The following is a 23,498-nucleotide window of genomic DNA, read 5'->3' on the forward strand; positions in this document are numbered from 1 at the left end:
GAAGAATGGCAGATAATTGCAAAATGCTGATGAGTAAAGCTTGTCGCATCAAACAAAAAAAGACTTGAGACTTTAAAGGTGCTTCAGCGAAATCCAACATCAGTAGTATGAGTACTTATGCAATATACTTATTTCAGTTTTTTTTTTTTTTTTATAAATTTACGAAGTTGTGACAATTCTGTTTTTGCTTTGTCAGTATGGTGTATGGCGTGTAGATTGATGTGGAAAAAAAGTAATTTAAAGCAGTTTATCATAAGGCGCCAACATAACAAAATGTAAAAAAAAATGAAGGGGTATGATTACTTTCGCAAGGCACTGTATATACACACACACACACTTAATTATTTAATTTAAAATTGTAAATGGATATTTGAACATTTAATGACTACAGAATTAGAAGATGAGAAAATATTCTTTTAAAACTGTTTTTATTTATTTTTATTTTTATTTTTTATCCAACTTATGATTCCATTTTTGCTAGAAATAAGCAGTTTCTGTAATTATGCAATTATTAAACACTTATTTGTTCTAGATCATTAAATCTGACGTTATGGTGCCTTTAAAGCCATTCTAAAAGCAATTTACTGGCTGAAAAGACCAGCATGTATTCCCCTTCAAGTTTAGACTATGAACTAGTTTATGCTGGTCTAGTCATGTTCTTCACTAACCAATCTCACCTGGTGAATCTGGTTGGCCAAAGAAACCTTGCTGGTAGAAAAACCATAATTAAACATAAAAATTTAATAAAAAATTAAATATATATATTTTTCAACTTCCATTTCAGTCAATCCTGTATATACACACACACACACTTAATTATTTAATTTAAAATTGTAAATGGATATTTGAACATTTAATGACTACAGAATTAGAAGATGAGAAAATATTTTATTTATTTTTATTTTCATTTTTTATCCAACTTATAATTCCATTTTTGCTAGAAATAAGCAGTTTCTGTAATTATGCAATTATTAAACACTTATTTGTTCTAGATCATTAAATCTGACGTTATGGTGCCTTTAAAGCCATTCTAAAAGCAATTTACTGGCTGAAAAGACCAGCATGTATTCCCCTTCAAGTTTAGACTATGAACTAGTTTATGCTGGTCTAGTCATGTTCTTCACTAACCAATCTCACCTGGTGAATCTGGTTGGCCAAAGAAACCTTGCTGGTAGAAAAACCATAATTAAACATAAAAATTTAATAAAAAATTAAATATATATATTTTTCAACTTCCATTTCAGTCAATCAGTTAGCACTGTAGTCATTAAATATCCATTAAATATTAAAATAAATATTAAAAAGTGTTTATTTTTAATGAATATTTAGTGACTACAATGATTATTAAAATGGTCCCAATAATATGTGTACACATCATTTAATTTACATTTTTTAATGGATATTTGAACATTTAATGACTACAGAATTAGAAGATGAAAAAAATATTCTTATGTTTTTTTTATTTATTTAACTTCTGATTCCATTTTTCTCCGAAATAAGCAGTTTCTGTAATTATGTAATTATTAAACACTCATTTGTTCTAGATCATTAAATCTGACATTAAGGTGCTTTTAAAGCCAGTCTGATAGCAATTTATGCAATTAATGGCTGAAAAGACCAGCATGTATTCCCATTCAAGTTTAGACTGGTTTATTTTGGTCTAGTCAAGTTGATTACCAACAAAACTCAGTTGGTGATGCTGGTTGCCCAAAACGTTTTGCTGGTAGAGAAACCAGCATCCACAACACATTAGAGGTCCTTTCAACCATCTAAAAAACAGCTTAAACTAGTCTAAGGTGGTTAGTTGGTCTCCCAGCCTGGGCAAGATGGTTAAGCTGGTCTATTTTGATAGTTCTGAGTGGGTTTAGGCACCAGAGAAACACCAGCTTGGACAACCAAATAAACCATCTTAAAGCCAGACAAGAACAGCAAACCACTGTAGGCTGGTTTAGGCTGTTTATGTTATCAGGTTTTGATTCATTTTTCAACTTAAAAGGGACAAAAATGTGAAAATGGCTTCAAATATGTCTGTTTTTGTGTAATATAACATCATGTTTTGTTCCAACAGGAGAACTGTGCGTGAGATAGTGTGTGTGACGCCACCCTCAGCATCAGGTTCTGGTACTTCATCCGTCAAGCTGTTCATTGACAAGGCCGAAGTCACCAGCGTTACGCATTACATTTACACCGAAGATCCAACCATTTCCAGCGTGGAGCCCAACTGGAGCATCATTAAGTACGTTAACACAATCTCACACATGCTTAATAACTCTGTTCCAAACCCTAGAGAGATTCCTCACTGCCTGCTGTCTACACAGGCTAATATGTCTCGCTAACTTCAAAGACAGCATCCAAAGCCTAATAGAATTTCAGAAATGAATGAATTGAAATGCTCCACGTGGGCAGAAACTCACTCACGGCTGTTTCCAATAGAGAGTTAGCATATGCCAATGACTCTGTAAGTCTGATTAGCACAAAGATACAGATATATAGCAAATTAAAATAGTTTATTTTTAGTGTGATGAAATAGAAACAAGAAATATAGTCGGCCCACCATCTGAAAATAGAATTGGTGCAGTGCTTATTTCAAAATTTTGCTGCTTACTGTTCACTAGAACCTAAATTCTGACTCGCTAGCAATAGACCAGTCATATAGTCACTCGATTTGAGGTATGAAACGAGTATCTGTCATCTAATTGAAGTGTTGTTTGTTTGTTTGTTCTGATAGTGGCAGCACCACCCTCACGGTCACAGGAACCAATCTGCTAACCATTCAGGAACCCAAAGTCCGAGCCAAATATGGAGGAGTGGAGACCACAAACGTGAGTTCCCCACCAGCTGTCCTTCTCATCTCTGCCCCCACCAGCATTAAGAACAGCTTGTTGTTTACGTGATAAGAACTCATGTCTGGATGTTCCTCTGTAGGTTTGTACGTTGGTGAATGACTCTGTCATGACTTGCTTGGCTCCGGGCATCATCTACACCAAACGCCAGGTTCCAGATTGCGGAGTTCATCCGGATGAGTTCGGCTTCATCCTGGACCATGTGTCCGCCCTCCTCATCCTCAATGGAACTCCTTTCACATACTATCCAAACCCCACCTTTGATCCCCTTGGGAATGCTGGGATTCTGGAGGTCAAACCAGGATCGCCCATCATCTTGAAGGCATGACCTTTGTCATAATCTCATCATCCTGTATTTAAATGTTTTCAATTTGCATTTTGATGAATTTCATGAAAAAATGTCATATTTTGCTCTAAAATATTTTGTTCCCAAAATGCAGAATTATACATATTTATTATGCAATAAAAAGACCACTAAGAACTTTTTTTATTAAATTAGGATTTCTTTTTTTAATAATGCAAATAAAAAATTCCCAAATTCTCATGTCATCCTTCTCATCTCTGCCCCCACCAGCATTAAAAACAGCTTGTTGTTTACGTGATAAGAACTCATGTCTGGATGTTCCTCTGTAGGTTTGTACGTTGGTGAATGACTCTGTCATGACGTGCTTGGCTCCGGGCATCATCTACACCAAACGCCAGGTTCTACATTTCATGACAATTTTCATGACATTTAAATTCTGCACATCAAATTATGTTGATCATTTTTGGTAAATTAATTTTTCTGTGCTTTCATCTGTAAACAGGGCAAGAACCTCATGCCTCCTGCTCCTGGCAACGCCCGCCTGAATTACAGCGTGATGATTGGAGAAACGCCCTGTCTGTTAACCGTCTCGGAATCTCAGCTGCTCTGTGATTCACCGGATCTGACCGGAGAACAGCGAGTGATGGTGACGGAGTTCATCCGGATGAGTTCGGCTTCATCCTGGACCATGTGTCCGCCCTCCTCATCCTCAATGGAACTCCTTTCACATACTATCCAAACCCGACCTTCGACCCCCTTGGGAATGCTGGGATTCTGGAGGTCAAACCAGGATCGCCCATCATCTTGAAGGCATGACCTTTGTCATAATCTCATCATCCTGTATTTAAATGTTTTCAATTTGCATTTTGATGAATTTCATGAAAAAATGTCATATTTTGCTCTAAAATATTTTGTTCCCAAAATGCAGAATTATACATATTTATTATGCAATAAAAAGACCACTAAGAACTTTTTTTATTAAATTAGGATTTCTTTTTTTAATAATGCAAATAAAAAATTCCCAAATTCTCATGTCATTTTTTTTTTTAAGTTTACTTACATTAAAATGAGTAATACACTAAATGCTACCAGAGTGTTTACCTATACTTTACAAATGTACTTAACAATTTAAACTATTTTTACTGCATAACAAAATTGTAAATTTAAACATAAACTAAATTGTAATAAAAAAAAAGTCATAATACTAAAAATCTGAATGTTCTTAAACATTTTAAATTTAAAATATAGTATTCTTTTTTAAATGCTTTATTTTGAAAATATTTAACATAAAAAAATATAAAATAATTATTTCATGCATATATATTCACATATTTATACATGAAAATTATATATAATATATACATATTTTATTGTATATATATATATATATATATATATATATTACATTTCATGACAATTTTCATGACATTTAAATTCTGCACATCAAATTATGTTGATCATTTTTGGTAAATTAATTTTTCTGTGCTTTCATCTGTAAACAGGGCAAGAACCTCATGCCTCCTGCTCCTGGCAACGCCCGCCTGAATTACAGCGTGATGATTGGAGAAACGCCCTGTCTGTTAACAGTCTCTGAATCTCAGCTGCTCTGTGATTCGCCGGATCTGACCGGAGAACAGCGAGTGATGGTGAGGATCATGCAGCTATGACATTTCCCCATTATGCATTATATACAGCTAATCTATAAGGAGCCTCTCGTGCAGCTGAAGAGCAAAACATGCTCACCTCTAGTTGCACTGACTGAGAATTTACGGCTCCTTATTTATTGTATATCAACCAATAAAGGTGGCAGAAAATGAATGGATGGCTGTAAGATGGCGAAAATGCTGAATGTTTGGTTTGCATGGACTCGGGCATTGTGCCTCTCATTTAATCAATCTCATAATAAGCCACTGCCGCGTGGCCATTTTTTACCTTAATGCTAAAACGGAAAGCATAAAGGTCAACTGGAAGTGGCTCGCCGTACATTAAGTACTTATTAGGATTATAGGGAGCGCTGATACAAGCAGTTTCCCACGTAATCTAGCTATCTGCTCTCCCGGCAGCTCAAACAATTATTACAAACAGCAGACAGGAATCCTTCATAACCTTCCTGAGCCCTGACATATGCTTAGAAAGAGCATTTGAGACATGTTCAGCCCCCTTTATTGATAATAACGGCTTTCAGTAATGGTCATTGCTCAGGAAAACCTCACTATTATTTTTGCTCATACTTGTGTTAGTCATTTGAACAAAGTCTTGACCCCAAGTATTCAACTTTAACACGTTTTATCCTGCACCGTTTGTGCTACAGTCATGAATGATGCCTCAAATCATGTGGCTTTTTGAGTAGTCGTGCCAATTCAATATTTTAAATATGACTGAATCAATATGTATATATGAAGGATTAAACGGGAACAAATTACAAATGCTTAATATAAAGTTATAAGCCTGACAATGTAATGTGTATGTTAATGTATGTGTATTTTCAGAATTATATGATGTACATGAATATGTATATATTTTCAGACTTATAATTTATGGATGGATAGATAGATAAAATAAATGCATGCACACTTTTAATTATTTAATTTCTAGTTTTTAACGACTATTTTATTTGGAAATAAGAAATTTCTGTAAAAAAAAAATAAAAATTAATAAATATAAATATATATACAGTGGGTACGGAAAGTATTCAGACCCCCTTAAATTTTTCACTCTTTGTTATATTGCAGCCATTTGCTAAAATCATTTAAGTTAATTTTTGTTCCTCATTAATGTACACACAGCACCCCATATTGACAGAAAAACACAGAATTGTTGACATTTTTGCAAATTTATTAAAAAAGAAAAACTGAAAAATGCTCAGTATTTAGTAGAAGCACCCATTTGATCTAATACAGCCATGAGTCTTTTTGGGAAAGATCCAACAAGTTTTTCACACCTGGATTTGGCGATCCTCTGCCATTCCTCCTTGCAGATCCTCTCCAGTTCTGTCAGGTTGGACGGTAAACGTTGGTGGACAGCCATTTTTAGGTCTCTCCAGAGATGCTCAATTGGGTTTAAGTCAGGGATCTGGCTGGGCCATTCAAGAACAGTCACAGAGTCGTTGTGAAGCCACTCCTTCGTTATTTTAGCTGTGTGCTTAGGGTCATTGTCTTGTTGGAAGGTAAACCTTAGTTCCAGTCTGAGGTCCTGAGCACTCTGGAGAAGGTTTTCGCCCAGGATATCCCTGTACTTGGCCGCATTCATCTTTCCCTCGATTGCAACCAGTCGTCCTGTCCCTGCAGCTGAAAAACACCCCCACAGCATGATGCTGCCACCACCATGCTTCACTGTTGGGACTGTATTGGACAGGTGCCTGGTTTTCTCCACACATACCACTTAGAATTAAGGCCAAAAAGTTCTATCTTGGTCTCATCAGACCAGAGAATCTTATTTCTCACCATCTTGGAGTCCTTCAGGTGTTTTTTTAGCAAACTCCATGCGGGCTTTCATGTGTCTTGAACTGAGGAGAGGCTTCCGTCGGGCCACTCTGCCATAAAGCCCCGACTGGTGGAGGGCTGCAGTGATGGTTGACTTTCTACAACTTTCTCCCATCTCCCGACTGCATCTCTGGAGCTCAGCCACAGTGATCTTTGGGTTCTTCTTTACCTCTCTCACCAAGGCTCTTCTCCCCCGATAGCTCAGTTTGGCCAGACGGCCAGCTCTAGGAAGGGTTCTGGTCATCCCAAACGTCTTCCATTTAAGGATTATGGAGGCCACTGTGCTCTTAGGAACCTTAAGTGCAACAGAAATTTTTTTGTAACCTTGGCCAGATCTGTGCCTTGCCACAATTCTGTCTCTGAGCTCTTCAGGCAATTCCTTTGACCTCATGATTCTCATTTGCTCTGACATGCACTGTGAGCTGTAAGGTCTTATATAGACAGGTGTGTGGCTTTCCTAATCAAGTCCAATCAGTATAATCAAACACAGCTGGACTCAAATGAAGGTGTAGAACCATCTCAAGGATGATCAGAACAAATGGACAGCACCTGAGTTAAATATATGAGTGTCACAGCAAAGGGTCTGAATACTTAGGACCATGTGATATTTCAGTTTTTCTTTTTTAATAAATCTGCAAAAATGTCAACAAATCTGTGTTTTTCTGTCAATATGGGGTGCTATGTGTACATTAATGAGGAAAAAAAATTAACTTAAATGATTTTAGCAAATGGCTGCAATACAACAAAGAGTGAAAAATTTAAGGGGGTCTGAATACTTTCCGTACCCACTGTAACCTCTAAATATGGTGGTTTTTTTCTGGCGGTATTTTGTGATTTATGGAGCGATTAAAAGAGAGATCCCCTCAGTAAAAGCCTTTAACTCTAATATGTAAAAAAAAAATTGGACCAGGCTTTATGCAATGTTCAGTTTATTATTCTGGAAATATATGCAAATGAGTGCATATTTAATTAGATAATGCAACGTTTGCATATGTGAACATAATGTTACAGAAAACTTAAAGGCTTCATTTGGCCAAAAAATTTAAATTGTCATCATTTCCTTACATCAAGTTGTTCCAAACCTGTATGAGTTTCTTTGTTCTGTTGTGCACAAAAGAAGATATTTTGAAGAATGTTAGACAGAATTGTGGCAAGGCACAGATCTGGCCAAGGTTACAGAAAAATTTCTGCTGCACTTAAGGTTCCTAAGAGCACAGTGGCCTCCATAATCCTTAAATGGAAGACGTTTGGGATGACCAGAACCCTTCCTAGAGCTGGCCGTCTGGCCAAACTGAGCTATCGGGGGAGAAGAGCCTTGGTGAGAGAGGTAAAGAAGAACCCAAAGATCACTGTGGCTGAGCTCCAGAGATGCAGTCGGGAGATGGGAGAAAGTTGTAGAAAGTCAACCATCACTGCAGCCCTCCACCAGTCGGGGCTTTATGGCAGAGTGGCCCGACGGAAGCCTCTCCTCAGTTCAAGACACATGAAAGCCCGCATGGAGTTTGCTAAAAAAACACCTGAAGGACTCCAAGATGGTGAGAAATAAGATTCTCTGGTCTGATGAGACCAAGATAGAACTTTTTGGCCTTAATTCTAAGCGGTGTGTGTGGAGAAAACCAGGCACTGCTCATCACCTGTCCCAACAGTGAAGCATGGTGGTGGCAGCATCATGCTGTGGGGGTGTTTTTCAGCTGCAGGGACAGGACGACTGGTTGCAATCGAGGGAAAGATGAATGCGGCCAAGTACAGGGATATCCTGGGCGAAAACCTTCTCCAGAGTGCTCAGGACCTCAGACTGGAACTAAGGTTTACCTTCCAACAAGACAATGACCCTAAGCACACAGCTAAAATAACGAAGGAGTGGCTTCACAACAACTCTGTGACTGTTCTTGAATGGCCCAGCCAGAGCCCTGACTTAAACCCAATTGAGCATCTCTGGAGAGACCTAAAAATGGCTGTCCACCAACGTTTACCATCCAACCTGATAGAACTGGAGAGGATCTGCAAGGAGGAATGGCAGAGGATCCCCAAATCCATGTGTGAAAAACTTGTTGCATCTTTCCCAAAGACTCATGGCTGTATTAGATCAAGAGGGTGCTTCTACTAAATACTGAGCATTTTTCAGTTTTTCTTTTTTAATAAATCTGCAAAGATGTCAACAATTCTGTGTTTTTCTGTCAATATGGGGTGCTGTGTGTACATTAATGAGGAAAAAAAATTAACTTAAATGATTTTAGCAAATGGCTGCAATATAACAAAGAGTGAAAAATTTAAGGGGGTCTGAATACTTTCCGTACCCACTGTATATATATACAAACACACACACATCAGGATAATAATAATGCATTTTATTTATCATGCACTTTTCTTAACCCAAAGCGCTACAACAACAAGCATAATAGTATGCAACAATAAGCAACACAAAAAAGAAACCATATAAAACAAACTCAATTACAGTAAGCAGTTTTAAAAAGATGAGTCTTTAAAGATTTCTTAAAACAGTTCAAGGTTGGAGAATCTCTAATTCCTGCTGGTAGAGCATTCCACAGTCGTGGAGCTGAGACAGAGAAAGCTCTACGACCCATTGAGTTTAATTTATATGCAGGCTGCTGAAGGATACACGACCTAGCAGAGCGCAAAGGAATAAATAAATAAAGCCTAAATGTATTAGTAACTATTAGACTTATATGAATTAGAAGTGTTAATCTGAAAATATAGATTTAATGTGTATAATGTATATAATATTTATTTAATAATGTATATAAATGTAATATTAAATACTGGTGTGTGTGTGTGTGTGTGTGTGTATACACATATAGATATACATACATACACTAATTAATATTTAATGCAGTTAAAACATTTTTGAAATGATAATATGAAGGTAGTTGTATATAAAATTTAACTGAATCGTTCTGAATGTGTGCAAGTATCACTTCTAAATCAAATCAGTGAAACATGAATTGAATCGATTTGCTATCAACATAAAGATTCACACCTCTGAATTACATAGCAACGCCCCAGTGCACACTCTAGCATCATGATATGAATTTCTTTAGAAAATCTAGTTTTGGTTATTAAATCGCTGAGTGTTTTGCCAACACTGTTTCCTGAATACAAACCTTGTTGCAGTAATTACTTTCAGAACTGATCAATAGCATCACAAGAAGTCAATTCTAATCAAATCCAGGACCTGTTCCTCTCCATGTAAGGTATACATTCACATTATGCCACTGAATTTAATCCAACACCTTCCTGTTTGATTGATTATCACTAACTCTGTCGACAGAATGATTATTTCTATCAAAGAGCCGATTATTCAGTTGAGTTCCGGTTTGTGAATCCACAGTGTAGAGAAACACCCATAAAAAAAGGGGAAAAAGAATGAGAGAGAGAGACATAGTTGGATCTAAGAGTGCCGGGATCACTCAGCTAATGACCTGACACATATCGACAGCGCTCCAGGATTCACTTTGTTCCCCTCTATCACCGAGTCTCAATAATTCATGCAGCCACGCGGGACCCGAGCAGCCGCAGAAAGGTGAAACTCGTTAGGACAGACGGCTGGATGCCGCGTTTAATTGGTCCGCGAATAGCGCAAGGCTGAGCTCCCGGTACCATACCTCAGTCGGACCCCAGTCTCTAAGTAGACCTCTATTACCTGCTGATTTCTGCCTAATTGCCTGCACACCTGTGCCAAAGTGACTTTTTGAAGTAATTTGATGTGGATTAGTGGTCACGGTGTCTGACGGAGGCGTGAGCGTTTGTTCTCTCGCCGCAGGTGGAGGAACGCCACGTGAACGTGTCGAACGAGTGCATAATTCTGCGGTAATTCTAATTGCGAGCTGATTTCATTCAAGGAGAAACAGTATGAGTGCCCTCAGCCAATCAAAAGCCCTCATTATGACCCACTAAAGCCGGCAGGGTCGTTAGATTGAAGGGCCTGGCGCTCAACCCATTCTAATAGTTTCTTTTGTCTATGTGTGTAGATTCTCGTGGGCGGCCTGGAATATTCTCCTGGAATGCTTCACATCTATTCCGACAGCACTCTCACGCTGCCTGCCATCATCGGGATCGGAGCCGGCGGCGGCGTCCTCCTCATCGCCATCATCGCCGTACTCATCGCCTACAAGCGCAAGACGCGGGACGCCGACCGCACGCTCAAACGCCTACAGTTGCAGATGGACAATCTGGAGTCCCGTGTCGCGCTGGAGTGCAAGGAAGGTAAGATTTGGGGGTAGTTCAGCATCTGTGGCGCATATGGCCCATGCCAAGCTGTTTCAGACAGGTGTGGAGAGTGTTTTAATGAGCTACTAATGGTTTTAACCCGTAGGATAAATCAAACGGAGCTGTGATGTATTATTTTATTGTGCGCTTGGTCTCCCGTGGGCGCCGAACGGGAGCGAGTCGGATGCGTTCTCGCACTGCAGTAGCCTGGATTCTTGCAGAGTTTGACGCAGTCTTTGTGGAGGGATTGAACTGGGTCATGACGTCATAATGTCCTCATCCTTTGATACCGGTTTTATTCACGGCTTTAAAAGGATCTGTAGCTCAGGCAGACACGGTGCTGTGTTATTTATGCATTTGTTAAAAGAATGCCATGAGATACTGGAATGAATGCAACTTTCTGTTTATGCGATTTTATAGTTTTTTCATTTCTGTGTCTTTTGTCAGTGGGCATAGTTTCCCAGAGACTGAAACTGTTTGCATTCATTCCAGAAGTGCTGTCATTTATATGTACTGTATAGAGAGAGAGAGCGAAAGCAATTTTGATCAATGTAGGATGCATTAACTTGATCAAAAGTGTCAATAAAGACGTTTATAATGTTATAAAAGATTTCCATTTCAAACAAATACTTTTATTTTAAACTATGCTAATCAAAGAATCCTGAAAAAAGTATCACTATTTCCACAAAAATATTAAGCAGCACAACTGTTTTCGATATTGATTGTTGCAAAGGAAACCAATTAAATTAAAATCATGTTTAGTTGATTAAAACTCCCTAATATATTTCAGTGTTTCTATCTCATTAAGTTTCTAAATTTCATGAAGATGCGAAATGGAAATGACACAAAATAACCATTTCTTACCATATTGTAGCTAATGCCAGTAATCTCAAAATATGGTGAAATATCCCCCTAGTATATCTGTCTGTCACAGCATATGAGGTGTTCTTCAGTCTGATGGATGCGTATCTCTTCTGTTCTTTATTACTCTCAGCATTCGCTGAGCTGCAGACAGACATCCAAGAGCTGACAAACGACATGGACGGTGTGAAAATCCCTTTCCTGGAGTATCGTACCTACACCATGAGAGTGATGTTCCCTGGCATCGAAGAACACCCGGTTCTAAAGGAGCTGGACGTAAGGGAACTTTTAAAATCTCCTGGTTTGATTTCTCTGTCACCAGGTGTCATCTGTCACTCGCAAGTGCCAATAATTAGGTTGCCACAACTCATAGACCATATTCTTTTAATCCTCCTGCCAAAAAAGAAAGCAGAAAAAACCCTAGATGTGCTTTAAAAAGATCCCCTAAACTCTGAAGCTACGGTACTGCTGTCTCAGTAGTGAGCTTCAGAGTGAACGCCTCTCTTTCAGCATGCTTTTTAATTAAAACCTCAGGCTGAATGAAATCAGCAGCCCTGCAAGGCCCTGGTGGAATAGCCGTCTAGAGACGTGCCTTACCAAAAAATGTTTTGAAAATAGTCAGCAAAGAACAATTAAATCTCACCGCAGCAGAGCTTTTTTTTCCAAGTATGCATTCAGGCAACAATTGTTGTTGCGCATGTTTCTGTCATCTCCTTCCTGTCTGGCTTTTCCATTCGTGTTTTTGTTCTCCTGCTTTTTCTTTCGTTTAATCAAATGTTCCCTCTCCTCTTAGTCTCCGGCTAATGTGGAGAAGGCCCTGCGCTTGTTCAGTCAACTGCTGCACAACAAGATGTTCCTGCTGACCTTCATCCACACGCTGGAGGCTCAAAGGTCCTTCTCCATGCGGGATCGCGGCAATGTGGCCTCCCTCCTCATGGCGGCACTGCAGGGACGGATGGAGTATGCCACTGTGGTTCTCAAACAGCTTCTTGCTGACCTGATCGAAAAGAACCTGGAGAACCGTAACCATCCCAAACTACTGCTTAGACGGTAAGAGATGGTAATTGTGGAGCATGACAATTCCTCCAGTGTTACTATATGATTTATCACCACACTTGTTAAAAATGAGCAAGGACCTAGCAACCCCCAGAACATACTGCATAACAACATCCTAGAAAACAACCAGAACACCTCAGCAACTACATAGCAATGCCCTAGAAACCCCCAAAACACTTTAGCAACTACATAACACTACCCTAGCAACACCCCAGAACATCTCAGCTACTGCAGAACAATGCCCTAGCAAACACCCAGAATGCCTTAGCAACTCCCCAGAACACCTTAGCAACTGCATAGCAATGCCCTGGAAACCACTCAGAATACCTTACAACACTACATTACCACATAGCAGCATGCAAAAAACACCCTAAATACTGCACCCTAGACACCCTAGCAACCACCCAGAATGCCTTAGCAACTGCATAGCAATGCCCTGGAAATCATTCAGAATACCTTACAACACTACATTACCACATAGCAGCATGCAAAAGACACCCTAAACAAAATACACACTAAATACTGCACCCTAAACATCCTAGCAACCACCCAGAATGCCTTAGCAACTGCATAGCAATGCCCTGGAAATCACTCAGAATACCTTACACTACTACATTACCACATAGCAGCATGAAAAAAACACCCTAAACAAAATACACCCAAAATACTGCATAGCAACACCCTAGCAACCACCCAGAATGCCTTAGCAACCACCGAAAACATCTCAGTAACCACATAGCAACATGCTAAAAACCACTCAGAACATTTTAGCAGCAACCTAGCAATGCCCTAGCAACCCCCAGAACACCTTACAACATTATGCAACCGCACAGCAGCATGCAAAAAAAACATGCAGACAACCTTATCAACTGTACAGAAAGGCTCTAGCAACCACCCAGAACGCCTTAAAGGGTTAGTTCGCCCAAAAATGAAAATTAGGCTGTGTTTTAGCTTGCGCCAATAGTTAATAGCAGCTCCGGGAGCAATGAAGTATGAGGTCAGCGTTGCGCATGGTGAGTCTCGTGAAAACCAACATTTGTTAACAGGAGCAAAGGATGTACAACAGTGAGCGCAAGCTAGATTAAATTAAAATAAAAAACAACCAGCCAGCATTGCAACCACGCAAAACACTTTAGCAACCACTTAGCAACATGCTAAAAACCACTCAGAACACATTAACATCCACCTAGCAATACCATAGCAACTGTTCAGAACACACAACATAATAATCACTCATGAATTGCGTTTGTTTTTGCAGAACTGAGTCTGTGGCTGAGAAGATGCTCACTAACTGGTTCACGTTCCTCCTGCACCGCTTCCTCAAGGTTTGTGATGTGTTTTCTAACAAAAACATTCAGTCAGTTTTAATAACATGCTATGCAAAGTCCTACGTGAAATTGAGCAACAGTCTCAAACTGCTCTCTGGCTAACTAGCATCTTGTTTGCAAGAAGATTTTGGCGCGCTGACGTTTTTGACGGCCTGACTCATCGCAAAGCCTGCTAATAAATCTCGCTAAAGCCTACCCTCCAGATAGCGACTCAGGAAATGCCGCGACTTCCGCCCAACCCTGAAATCAGCTGCGTGGAGGGCACTCGCTCAATCCCACATCCTGTCAGGTGTTCCAGAGTTCACCAAGACGACCCAAACGCCGCTGAATTAGGCTGAAGCAGATTGAGATGGCTATTAGCGCTAAGGGCGGGAACATCAGGCCCTTTGTGCATTCAAGGCTGCAACTGCCCTACGGAATGTAGCTCTGGCCGGCCGCCCAGTGTCTTTACGTCCCATCAGTGCAGATGTTAAAGTGTTTTGGCCACCATACAGGCCTTTAGGAGTAATTACCATGAAATGCCTTCTCGGTACGGCTCTGTTGCCCTGCCTGGGTGTGTACTTGTAATTTCATATTTATCATGAGCCAAAGCATTCAGTATGTTTATATCTGTTGTACATTTATGTCGTGTACATCATCTTATTAACAAGCATTTAACGTTACATTCATATAGAACATATACTCAGTGAACATTCTCAGAACTTTCTGGCAAGGTTCTCTCAAAGCTTTGAACAAATGTTCTTCCAGTAACCTTAATAGAATTTTCATTCAAAGTTATGCAGCTTTCAATAACGTTCTCGTAACATTATCAAAAATTGTATACATTGTTCATGGAACGTCTTCTAGTTGGACATTCTTCTAGCATTTTATTAAATGCTGCTACTTGTTTCAGAACATTCAGAGAATATCGAAAAGTAAGATTCCCTTGATTTTTGCAAAATGATTAAATGGAACATTCCTTTAGTGTTTTAATTAACGTTAGCATAACCCAAAAAAAAGTATAAAAACTGAGCATTTCAAACTTTCAGAGAACATTCAGAAATAACATTTTCATAACTTAATGGGAACGTTAGCCAAATGTTCTTAGAACATATTTTTGTTATCAGAGAAAAACAATCAAGAATTAATTTATCTAGAAATTAGATGTCATTATTTACTTATCCTCATGTCATACCAATCCTAAATGTAAAATAAAATAAATGTAGAACATAAAATTAAATGAAATATAATATGAAATATGTGATTTTTACAGTAGGATCAGATAAAGCATATATCATGTCTGAATCCATATTTTACAATGTTCCTTGCTGTAAAAAAAAAAACTGCTGAATACAGCCTAGGCTAGCTACAGATTGGTTAGATCGGTGGTCTCAAACTCAATTCCTGGAGGGTCACAGCTCTGCAGAGTTTAGCTCCAACCAGCTCCAAATCAAACCTGCTTGGAAGTTTCTAATAATCCTGAAGACCTTGATTAGCTGGATCAGGTGTGTTTGATTAGGGTTGGAGCTAAACTGTGCAGAGCTGTGGACTTCCAGGAATAGAGTTTGAGACCAATGGGTTAGATCAGTGGTTCCCAACCCTGTGTCCTGGAGGCACCCCAACACTGCACATTTTGCATGTCTCCTTTCTCTGACACACCAATTTCAGGTCTTGGAGTCTCTACTAATGAGCTGATGATCTGGATCAGGTGTGTTTGATTAAGGAGACATGCAAAACATGCAGTGTTGAGGTGCCTCCAGGACCAGGGTTGGGAACCACTGGGTTAGATTTTAAAACCACCTTAAACCAGCCTAGACCAGCAAACTGTAGCTTAAATGGTATTTCCAGTAGAGTTGGGTGACACATTTTAGTTGTGTATAGTCTTCTGGTCTAGTATTATGGCTATTTTATTTTATTTTTTTATTTGATTGTTTTGGGGCTTAACAGTCCATTTTCACTATATGCTTTCATTCTGTAAGTTCACTTTTAGATTTTACGAAAGAAAGTCGTGCAGGTTTAGAACGAAATGAGGGTGTGTAAATGATGATAGAATTTTCATTTTGTGGTGACTAATGCTGCGTTCACGCCATATCGTAATTTCGAGATGACAGCACGTGACGTTCTACTCGGAGCTGTTCACGTCCTCGGACTCGGAATTATGCTTTTTTTGGCAACACGATCAACGCTTAAACAGAGCCTGCGGTGGTCAGGTGGTACAGCGGTCAGTTGATACAAGTCGTAGCTCTCAGAAAACTCCCAGTTCACAAGTTGTAATTACGAGTTCTACGAGGACGTGAACGCTTTTTACAAGTTGGAATCTCGTAATTACGGGAATTCCGATATGGCGTGAACACACCTTTAATCCTACAAGGGTAACATAAATATTTGTTAACAGATATTTAGGGCTTTTTCTTGTGCTGTCAGTTCATGCCATCTGCATTTACACTGCATACGTTAAACCGTGTGAATTTGACGTTCAAACGTGTCCGTTAGCGATCGAAACCTGGCGCAGATCCCGTGACACACATCTGTTGTGTCATAACAGGGTCTAACGGCCAGACTATGAATAGCAGACGGAGCCAGAACGCCGGCAGCCTCTAAAAGCAATAGAAAGATGAGGATTTGATGTATATATTAAGACTAAATGCATGTGACATAGAGTTCGGAGGCTGGTTGTTTAGAATTACTTGCAGTTAGGCGTGCAATGGATGCTGGGTAACCCTCTCCGCCTGCGTTAGAAGAGTGTGATTCAGGATGTCATGCTGTAATTAATAATGTCAAGCTGATCTTGCCTAAGAACTAAATAATAGCCTCCCCTCCGTATCGCTGTTTAGTCATCAAACGCTTTTAAGTGGGTAATTGGAGACTTCTCCAAACTTCACAAATGCCATCTGAAAAGAACTGTGATCGGACGTGTGTCTCTCATTCTCACGGCCGCGCTTTCTTTCTCTGCACGCTCGCTGCCTTGTTTCTCCGTTTCGCTTCCTTTTGGTCAGAACATGTCTTTTCTCTTTCCTTTCATTGCTTCTTGCTCTGTATTTAAAGGCGCAATTAGGCGTTTTCGAAGTGTGTGAAAATTACAGCTCGTGATTTTATTGAATTGATGTTCTGTGGTATTTTGCGCAGGAAGTCGTCTTGAGTTCTTCAGCGTGTTCTTTAAAGGTAAAAGGTTTTAAAGGAGACATGTAATGGAAAACATGATTTCCTTGCTCTTTTGGAAATAAAAGCGCTGAGGTTCTACATAGACGTACTAAAATGTTCACAACGCAAAGCTTCTGATTATGAGACGTAAACACTATTTTGTATAGGATTTGTTTTCTTTTCAATGTTTTTATTTTAATTATTAACATTGGATGTCTGTGTTTTCGTATAGTGATTTTAATGGGTTTGGGATCTCTAGTGTTTACGTGTACATTACTGTTCAATAGTTTGGTGTTGGTGAGATGCAAAGCTGAACCACTCCAGCCTTCAGTGTCACATGATCTTTCAGAAATCATTTTAATATGCTGATTTGCTGCTCAAGAAACCTTTCTAATTATTAACAATGTTGAAATTTTAATATTTGATAATACAAATATTTATTATTAGTTTTTTTCAGTATTCTTTGAATAGAATAAATATCATTTTAAATGCAAATTTTATTGCACCAATGTAGTCTTCACTGTCACTTTTTTATCAATTTAATGTGCCCTTGCTGACAAAAAGGTAAACATTTCTTTCAAAAAAAAAAAAAACTTTTTAAAACTTTTGAACAGTAGTATATATATTGACTTTATTTCTGCTTCATGAAACTCAAAGAAATAGTTACTTAGTTAATTAGCTCAGTATTTTTATGGATGTTGTGTGAGTATGCATTAACCAGAATGGATTGCTTAGCCAATCGTAACAGATATTTGTATTTATATAGAGGTCTTAAAGGTACAGTAGCAAAAAACAGCCTGTTAAATTCTGTGGGTCAGTGAGAAGGTGGAAAATAAACATATGAAACTTTGTTGCAAGAAACCTTGACTAACATTATAAGTGGACTTTAGGGAGAAAATAAAATGCTTCAGAAGTGTAGAATATGACCTCTCTCTCTCTCTCTCTCTCTCTGTGCAGGAGTGTGCTGGCGAGCCTCTGTTTATGCTCTACTGTGCTATAAAACAGCAGATGGAAAAAGGTCCCATAGACGCCATCACAGGAGAGGCCAGATACTCCCTGAGCGAAGACAAGCTCATCCGACAGCAAATCGACTACAAGCAGCTGGTCAGTGTTCCCGTGGTGACGCTCTCTCACGTATCCCATAATCCCTCTTCCTGTCTCCCAGCACTCCCTGCCTCATTGAAGACCACAAGTGTTTGACTTCAGCTCAAATATACGTTTGAAAAGTACCAAAACACTACAAAAGTTTTACGTTTCAGATGCTTCCAGCTAGAAATGATATCTATTAATACTAATACCACCAGTGTTGTTTTAGGGTACTATTATAATTTTGTTCATATTTTGAAGTTGATTTAATTTTTGTGTTTTCTTCTCTTTAGTTTTAGGACTTATGTTTTGTGTTTTTGTCATTTTTATTATCTGTGTTTATATGTGTGTATACTCTTAATTACTTTGTATTCATTAGTCTTAGTTTTAGTTATTTTAGTACAAGTTAAACTAAAATTAGATATTTCTTTGGCAACTAGCTGAAATAATATAAGTTTATTTAAATGTTTATTATTTCAGTTCATGTTTATTTAATTCAAGTAACAAAAACAAACATTTTTTTATGGTTTTAATTTTAACCCTGACTAATACTTAATTTAATATTACTAATATACGCTTTACAAGGTCTTTTCACACCAAGTCCAAGTTTTTGGTATGAATAACATGTGCGACAATTGTAATATGAATCAAATGCATTTGTATGAAATATCATACTGCAATATTACATCCGTTTTTTTATTTTAAAGGCTTTGTCATCATGTCAATAGCTGTCATGCTTATATTTAATATTTTATGACAGTATTCTGCCTGCATTTGTAAGATCAATGCAAGATCCAGTATCTGTTTTTTTTTTCTGGTTCTGATTAAGATCCGGTTCTTAATTCTGAATCCTAGTGGTCATTAGTGTCCCATCGGCCTTAAAACTGACTCGAGAGCTCAAATGTCAATCAGACAGATGATATCAGGCCAAGCATGACTTTCAGAGCGGGGTTTGTCAGAGGTGGCAAAACAGGGACAGAAGTCAATTGAGAAAAAACAAAGAACGACCTGATCAGAGCCTGTAATGACTGAAACAAATCTGAGAATTTATCATGGCACTCATAAAACAACCCCAATGCTCCTCTGAGCAGACAGCCAGGGAATACAGTGGCTGATTTACACTGTCTCTCTCGCATGCACAAACATGACTACACAATAGAGCATATTTACTGTCTGCACCAACAGAGTTCTGTGCATTGATTTTAAATGGAACAATACGAGCCGACCAATGAATGAGCTTTAATCTATGGCTCCTCAGTGGTAGTTAAAGCTATAGAACAGCTCATCAATTCCACAGTATTCAGGATAGATCAGCTTAGGGGAATTGATATGTGGCACAGTTATTCAGCTGTCTTAGCTGTCAACCCTAAAGAGAGGACGCTAGGGGCCGTCAGAAAAGGTCAGGCTCACCTGTAACACAGCATGTATGTTGATGTATTCATTAGGAGTGTAAATATTTGCCCTTGTTTCGATTCTTTGTTAAAAAATGCGACACGTCATGAATTATAAATTAGATTGTTCCAGTTCTGAATGCTGATTGGTCAGTTCAGCTTTGCATATTAGATATTTAATTGTGCATGTTCATTTATGCCATATTATTACATTTAGATTGTCTTTGCCATCTCTAGCACAGTTTTACTGGCTAAATTCATGTGTAGTATTTAAAACTATTTGTCAAAATAATTTAAATTCAATTTTTTTAAGCTAAATCACATAGAATATTAATAATAGTAATAGTAATGATAATAACTATTATTATATTTATTATTATATATTTTATAATATTATATATTATGACATTTACATTTAGTCATTTATTATTATTATATCTTAATATGTAATAAGACAATAAATATAATAATAATAATAATATAATAAGATATCATTATTCTAATTTATACAATAAGAATTAGTAGTAGTAGTATTTACATACTAATAAAGAATTGGTGGCATCATAGTATATATGTGATATGTAATATATATTATAATCATATATCAATATATATTATATAATAATAATAATCATGATAATAATAATATTTATTTAGGTATCAGCCAGAATTTTAATATTGGTGCCACCACAGTAGTTATGTTATTATTATTGTATATAAATGTTATTAATTTATACTATATATAATTCTATATTATATGATAATAATAGTAATAATGTAACAATGTAATCAATTTTCAATGGCAGATTGAAAGGGGCATCAGTCAATCAATTTTTATATCCCTAATGTTCATTTAAATGTTGATAGTTGATAAAATGAAGATGATTTATACATAAGATATTTCAAAACTACTCTTGTACTCTATGTACTCTTCCTTTAAGCATTAAACATCTCAGTTGTGCCAGGAAGTCTGCCTGTGGGTGTGTGAACACGTGCTAAAGGACACACTAAAGTCACCTTTACACACTCTCATCTTCACACACTCTCACACACACACAGCCAGAGACGAGAACTGATCTTTATGGTGTTAAACTTTCGTAAAACCCTCATTTCCTCCAAGCTCTGAGTTTCAACCCAATCCAGCTCCTAAACCGACGCCGGATGTCCTAAATATAGCTGGGCTCCGTCTCCGAGAGAATTCCGTAATTTACTGTGTAATTGGGTTTTAGTCACAAACTCCTCGCGTGTGAGCCGCGGCTGGAGGGGAGGAATTGCCATGAGCTAATGATCAGCGAGTAGCCGCGATTACGGATGCACAGTCGCGCACCAGTGCCAGCTGCATTGTTTTAATCACACGATTAACGCGGCCCATGCGCACAAAAGGTCTTCTCATGAATTTATATGGACTGTTGTCACGGTGTGAATGGAGATATATCAAAGCATCGGCTTCATAATAAACGCTCGGCTCTTTAATGTAACTCGCCTGTCTATTTATGAAGCTGTTATTTGTATGTGTTACTCGCTCGGTAAGTGCTGAGGGCTGTTTTTTTTATGATTTTGCTTATGCTACTGGCTGCATAAATGAGCTGATGCACACATTCTACAGCTTGTCTTGTTTATTTTATCAATGCTATATGGCTGCATGACGGTTTTATAGCTTTATGAAGGCTTTACCATAGTAACTATGGCAAAAAATTATGTACAGTACATTCATACAGTAAAAGATTCATTCATAAACTGACAGAAGTATTAAATGTACCATGTTACTACGTTTTATTTGGACATGGCACCATGGTTTGTTTTTGTTTTATGATTAATCGCATGATTTTTGACCAGCGTTGAACAGTAATAATGTCAAATTCTGTGCATTTAAACTTATTTATTCATTAATTTATTTACTTTTTTTCTCTGAAATTTCTGCTGAACAGTTCCTCGTCTGTCATTGGTCAGTCAAACAAATAGTCCCGCCCCCAAAGTCACGCCATTGGTTAAGTCAGTGTTGCTGTGTTTGTCATAATACTATAATTAAACAGATCAATATTTTGTTAGCACTTGAAACATTAATAATGTCAAATTCTGTCAATTTTAACTAGTTCGTTCATTCACTTTTTTCTCTGAAATTTCTGCTGAACACTTCCTCGTCTGTCATTGGTCAGTCAAACAAATAGTCCCGCCCCCAAAGTCACACCATTGGTTGAGTCAGTGTTGTTGTGTTCGTCATAATACTATAAACAAACAGATCAAAACTTTGTTAGGACTTGAAACTGTAATAATGTCAAATTCTGTGAATTTTAACTTACTTGTTCATACATTTACTTTTTTTCTATGAAATTTCTGCTGAACACTTCTTCGTCTGTCATTGGTCAAACAATTTTCAAACAAATAGACCCGCCCCAAAGTCATGCCATTGGTTGAGTCAATGTTGCTATGTTTTCATGATGTTAAAAACAAACAGATTAACATTTTGTTATTTGATGCTGCTAAAAATAACATTATGTTGTGTATTTGGTGTAATGAAATGTGTTTATGCGGTTTAAGGTTCAAAAAACACATTATTTTCCACATACTTTACATTATTGTTTCTCCTTTATGCCCCGCCTTACTGAAACACGTCGATTTTTACAAAGCTCATCGGTCTGAAAAAGAAAGGTGAGCTCTGATTGGCCAGCTATCCAGTGCGTTGTGATTGGCAGAATACCTCAAGCGTGAGACGGAAATGTTACTCCCCTTACCATATTGTGATGATGCCCTGTCAGGCCGGAGCGATGATTCAAAAACATGAAAACCCATTATAAACTAGGCATTCGTTGCATCCAGTGGGGACATAATTATGGATTATAATGGCTTAATGTATAATGTCTTTTTACGCATTGCGTTGCATCGCGCCGCGTAAACATGTTAATAATGTCAAATTCTGTACATTTTAACTTGTTTGTTCATTCATTTACTTTTTCCCCTAAGATTTGCTGAACATTGCTTTGTCTGTCATTGGTCTGTCAAACAAATAGTCCTGCCCCCAAAGTCATGCCATTGGTTGACTCAATGTTGCTGTGTTGGTTAGGCTGCTAAAAACAAACAGATCAATATTTTGTTAGCACAGCAGAGAAGATGTTTACACTATTCTGGGGAATAAACCTATAAATGTCTTTCTTATGGTTGTCTCTGCATATTAAACATCAAAAATATTACACACTTCAGCATAAAGTATCTTTTACCTTCAGACATGTCATATGAATCCTAGTTTGTGGCCGGATCAATCACCTCTTGCCGTTTGTTTTTATCGATCTGTGACCGTTTTATCAAAACCTGCGTGTTTCACATATTCTGAATACCGCTTTGCAGGCGGATAAATATTTCACCATTGACATAACAGTTAAAGCTAAGATGGCTATTATGATAAATCAGGCCGAGGCATGAAACCAGATCCCGATCAATCTTTGATATGCTGGCAGAGCCGGGCCAAATAGAGCTCCAGTCTCCCGCTGTGTATAATAAAATGTGCCTTGACCTTTCCGCACCCTCTTAAGTCCATGTGTATGTTAGTGTGTGTGGTCTGCATACTAGATTTTAATGGAGACGTGTTTTTGTGTCTTTGCTGGTCATCTTGTTGATCAATATTGTCATGTTTTCTATTGTTGCTAATGTTATCCCGAATCTCTGGAAACGGCCGGAGGGCTAGAGTGAGCAGAGGCGGCGGATTTGACAAAGGAGCGTCCGCCGGGCTTCCGGCAACCACATGTGACGACCCCGGGCTGGACTCCGCTTCGTCCACGGTGAAAGCCGATCCGGCGATCCACAGC

General features: G+C 38.2%; 1 protein-coding gene across 1 annotated transcript in view; it reads left to right on the forward strand.

Annotated features, from left to right (window-relative positions):
* LOC107743094 (plexin A3-like) overlaps positions 1-23,498 on the forward strand; it is a 182,559-nt gene that overhangs the window by 148,420 nt on the left and 10,641 nt on the right. Inside the window, exons 15-23 of the mRNA XM_016556207.1 lie at positions 2,069-2,236; positions 2,729-2,822; positions 2,926-3,165; positions 3,650-3,793; positions 10,619-10,853; positions 11,851-11,993; positions 12,511-12,767; positions 14,032-14,098; positions 18,179-18,325. Of these exons, the coding sequence (XP_016411693.1) occupies positions 2,069-2,236; positions 2,729-2,822; positions 2,926-3,165; positions 3,650-3,793; positions 10,619-10,853; positions 11,851-11,993; positions 12,511-12,767; positions 14,032-14,098; positions 18,179-18,325 (1,495 nt within the window). The remainder of the gene's footprint in view (positions 1-2,068; positions 2,237-2,728; positions 2,823-2,925; positions 3,166-3,649; positions 3,794-10,618; positions 10,854-11,850; positions 11,994-12,510; positions 12,768-14,031; positions 14,099-18,178; positions 18,326-23,498) is intronic.

The sequence above is a fragment of the Sinocyclocheilus rhinocerous genome, unplaced genomic scaffold (genome assembly GCF_001515625.1).
Source record: "Sinocyclocheilus rhinocerous isolate Xijiao unplaced genomic scaffold, SAMN03320098_v1.1 scaffold797, whole genome shotgun sequence".
NCBI classification, from domain to species: domain Eukaryota; kingdom Metazoa; phylum Chordata; class Actinopteri; order Cypriniformes; family Cyprinidae; genus Sinocyclocheilus; species Sinocyclocheilus rhinocerous.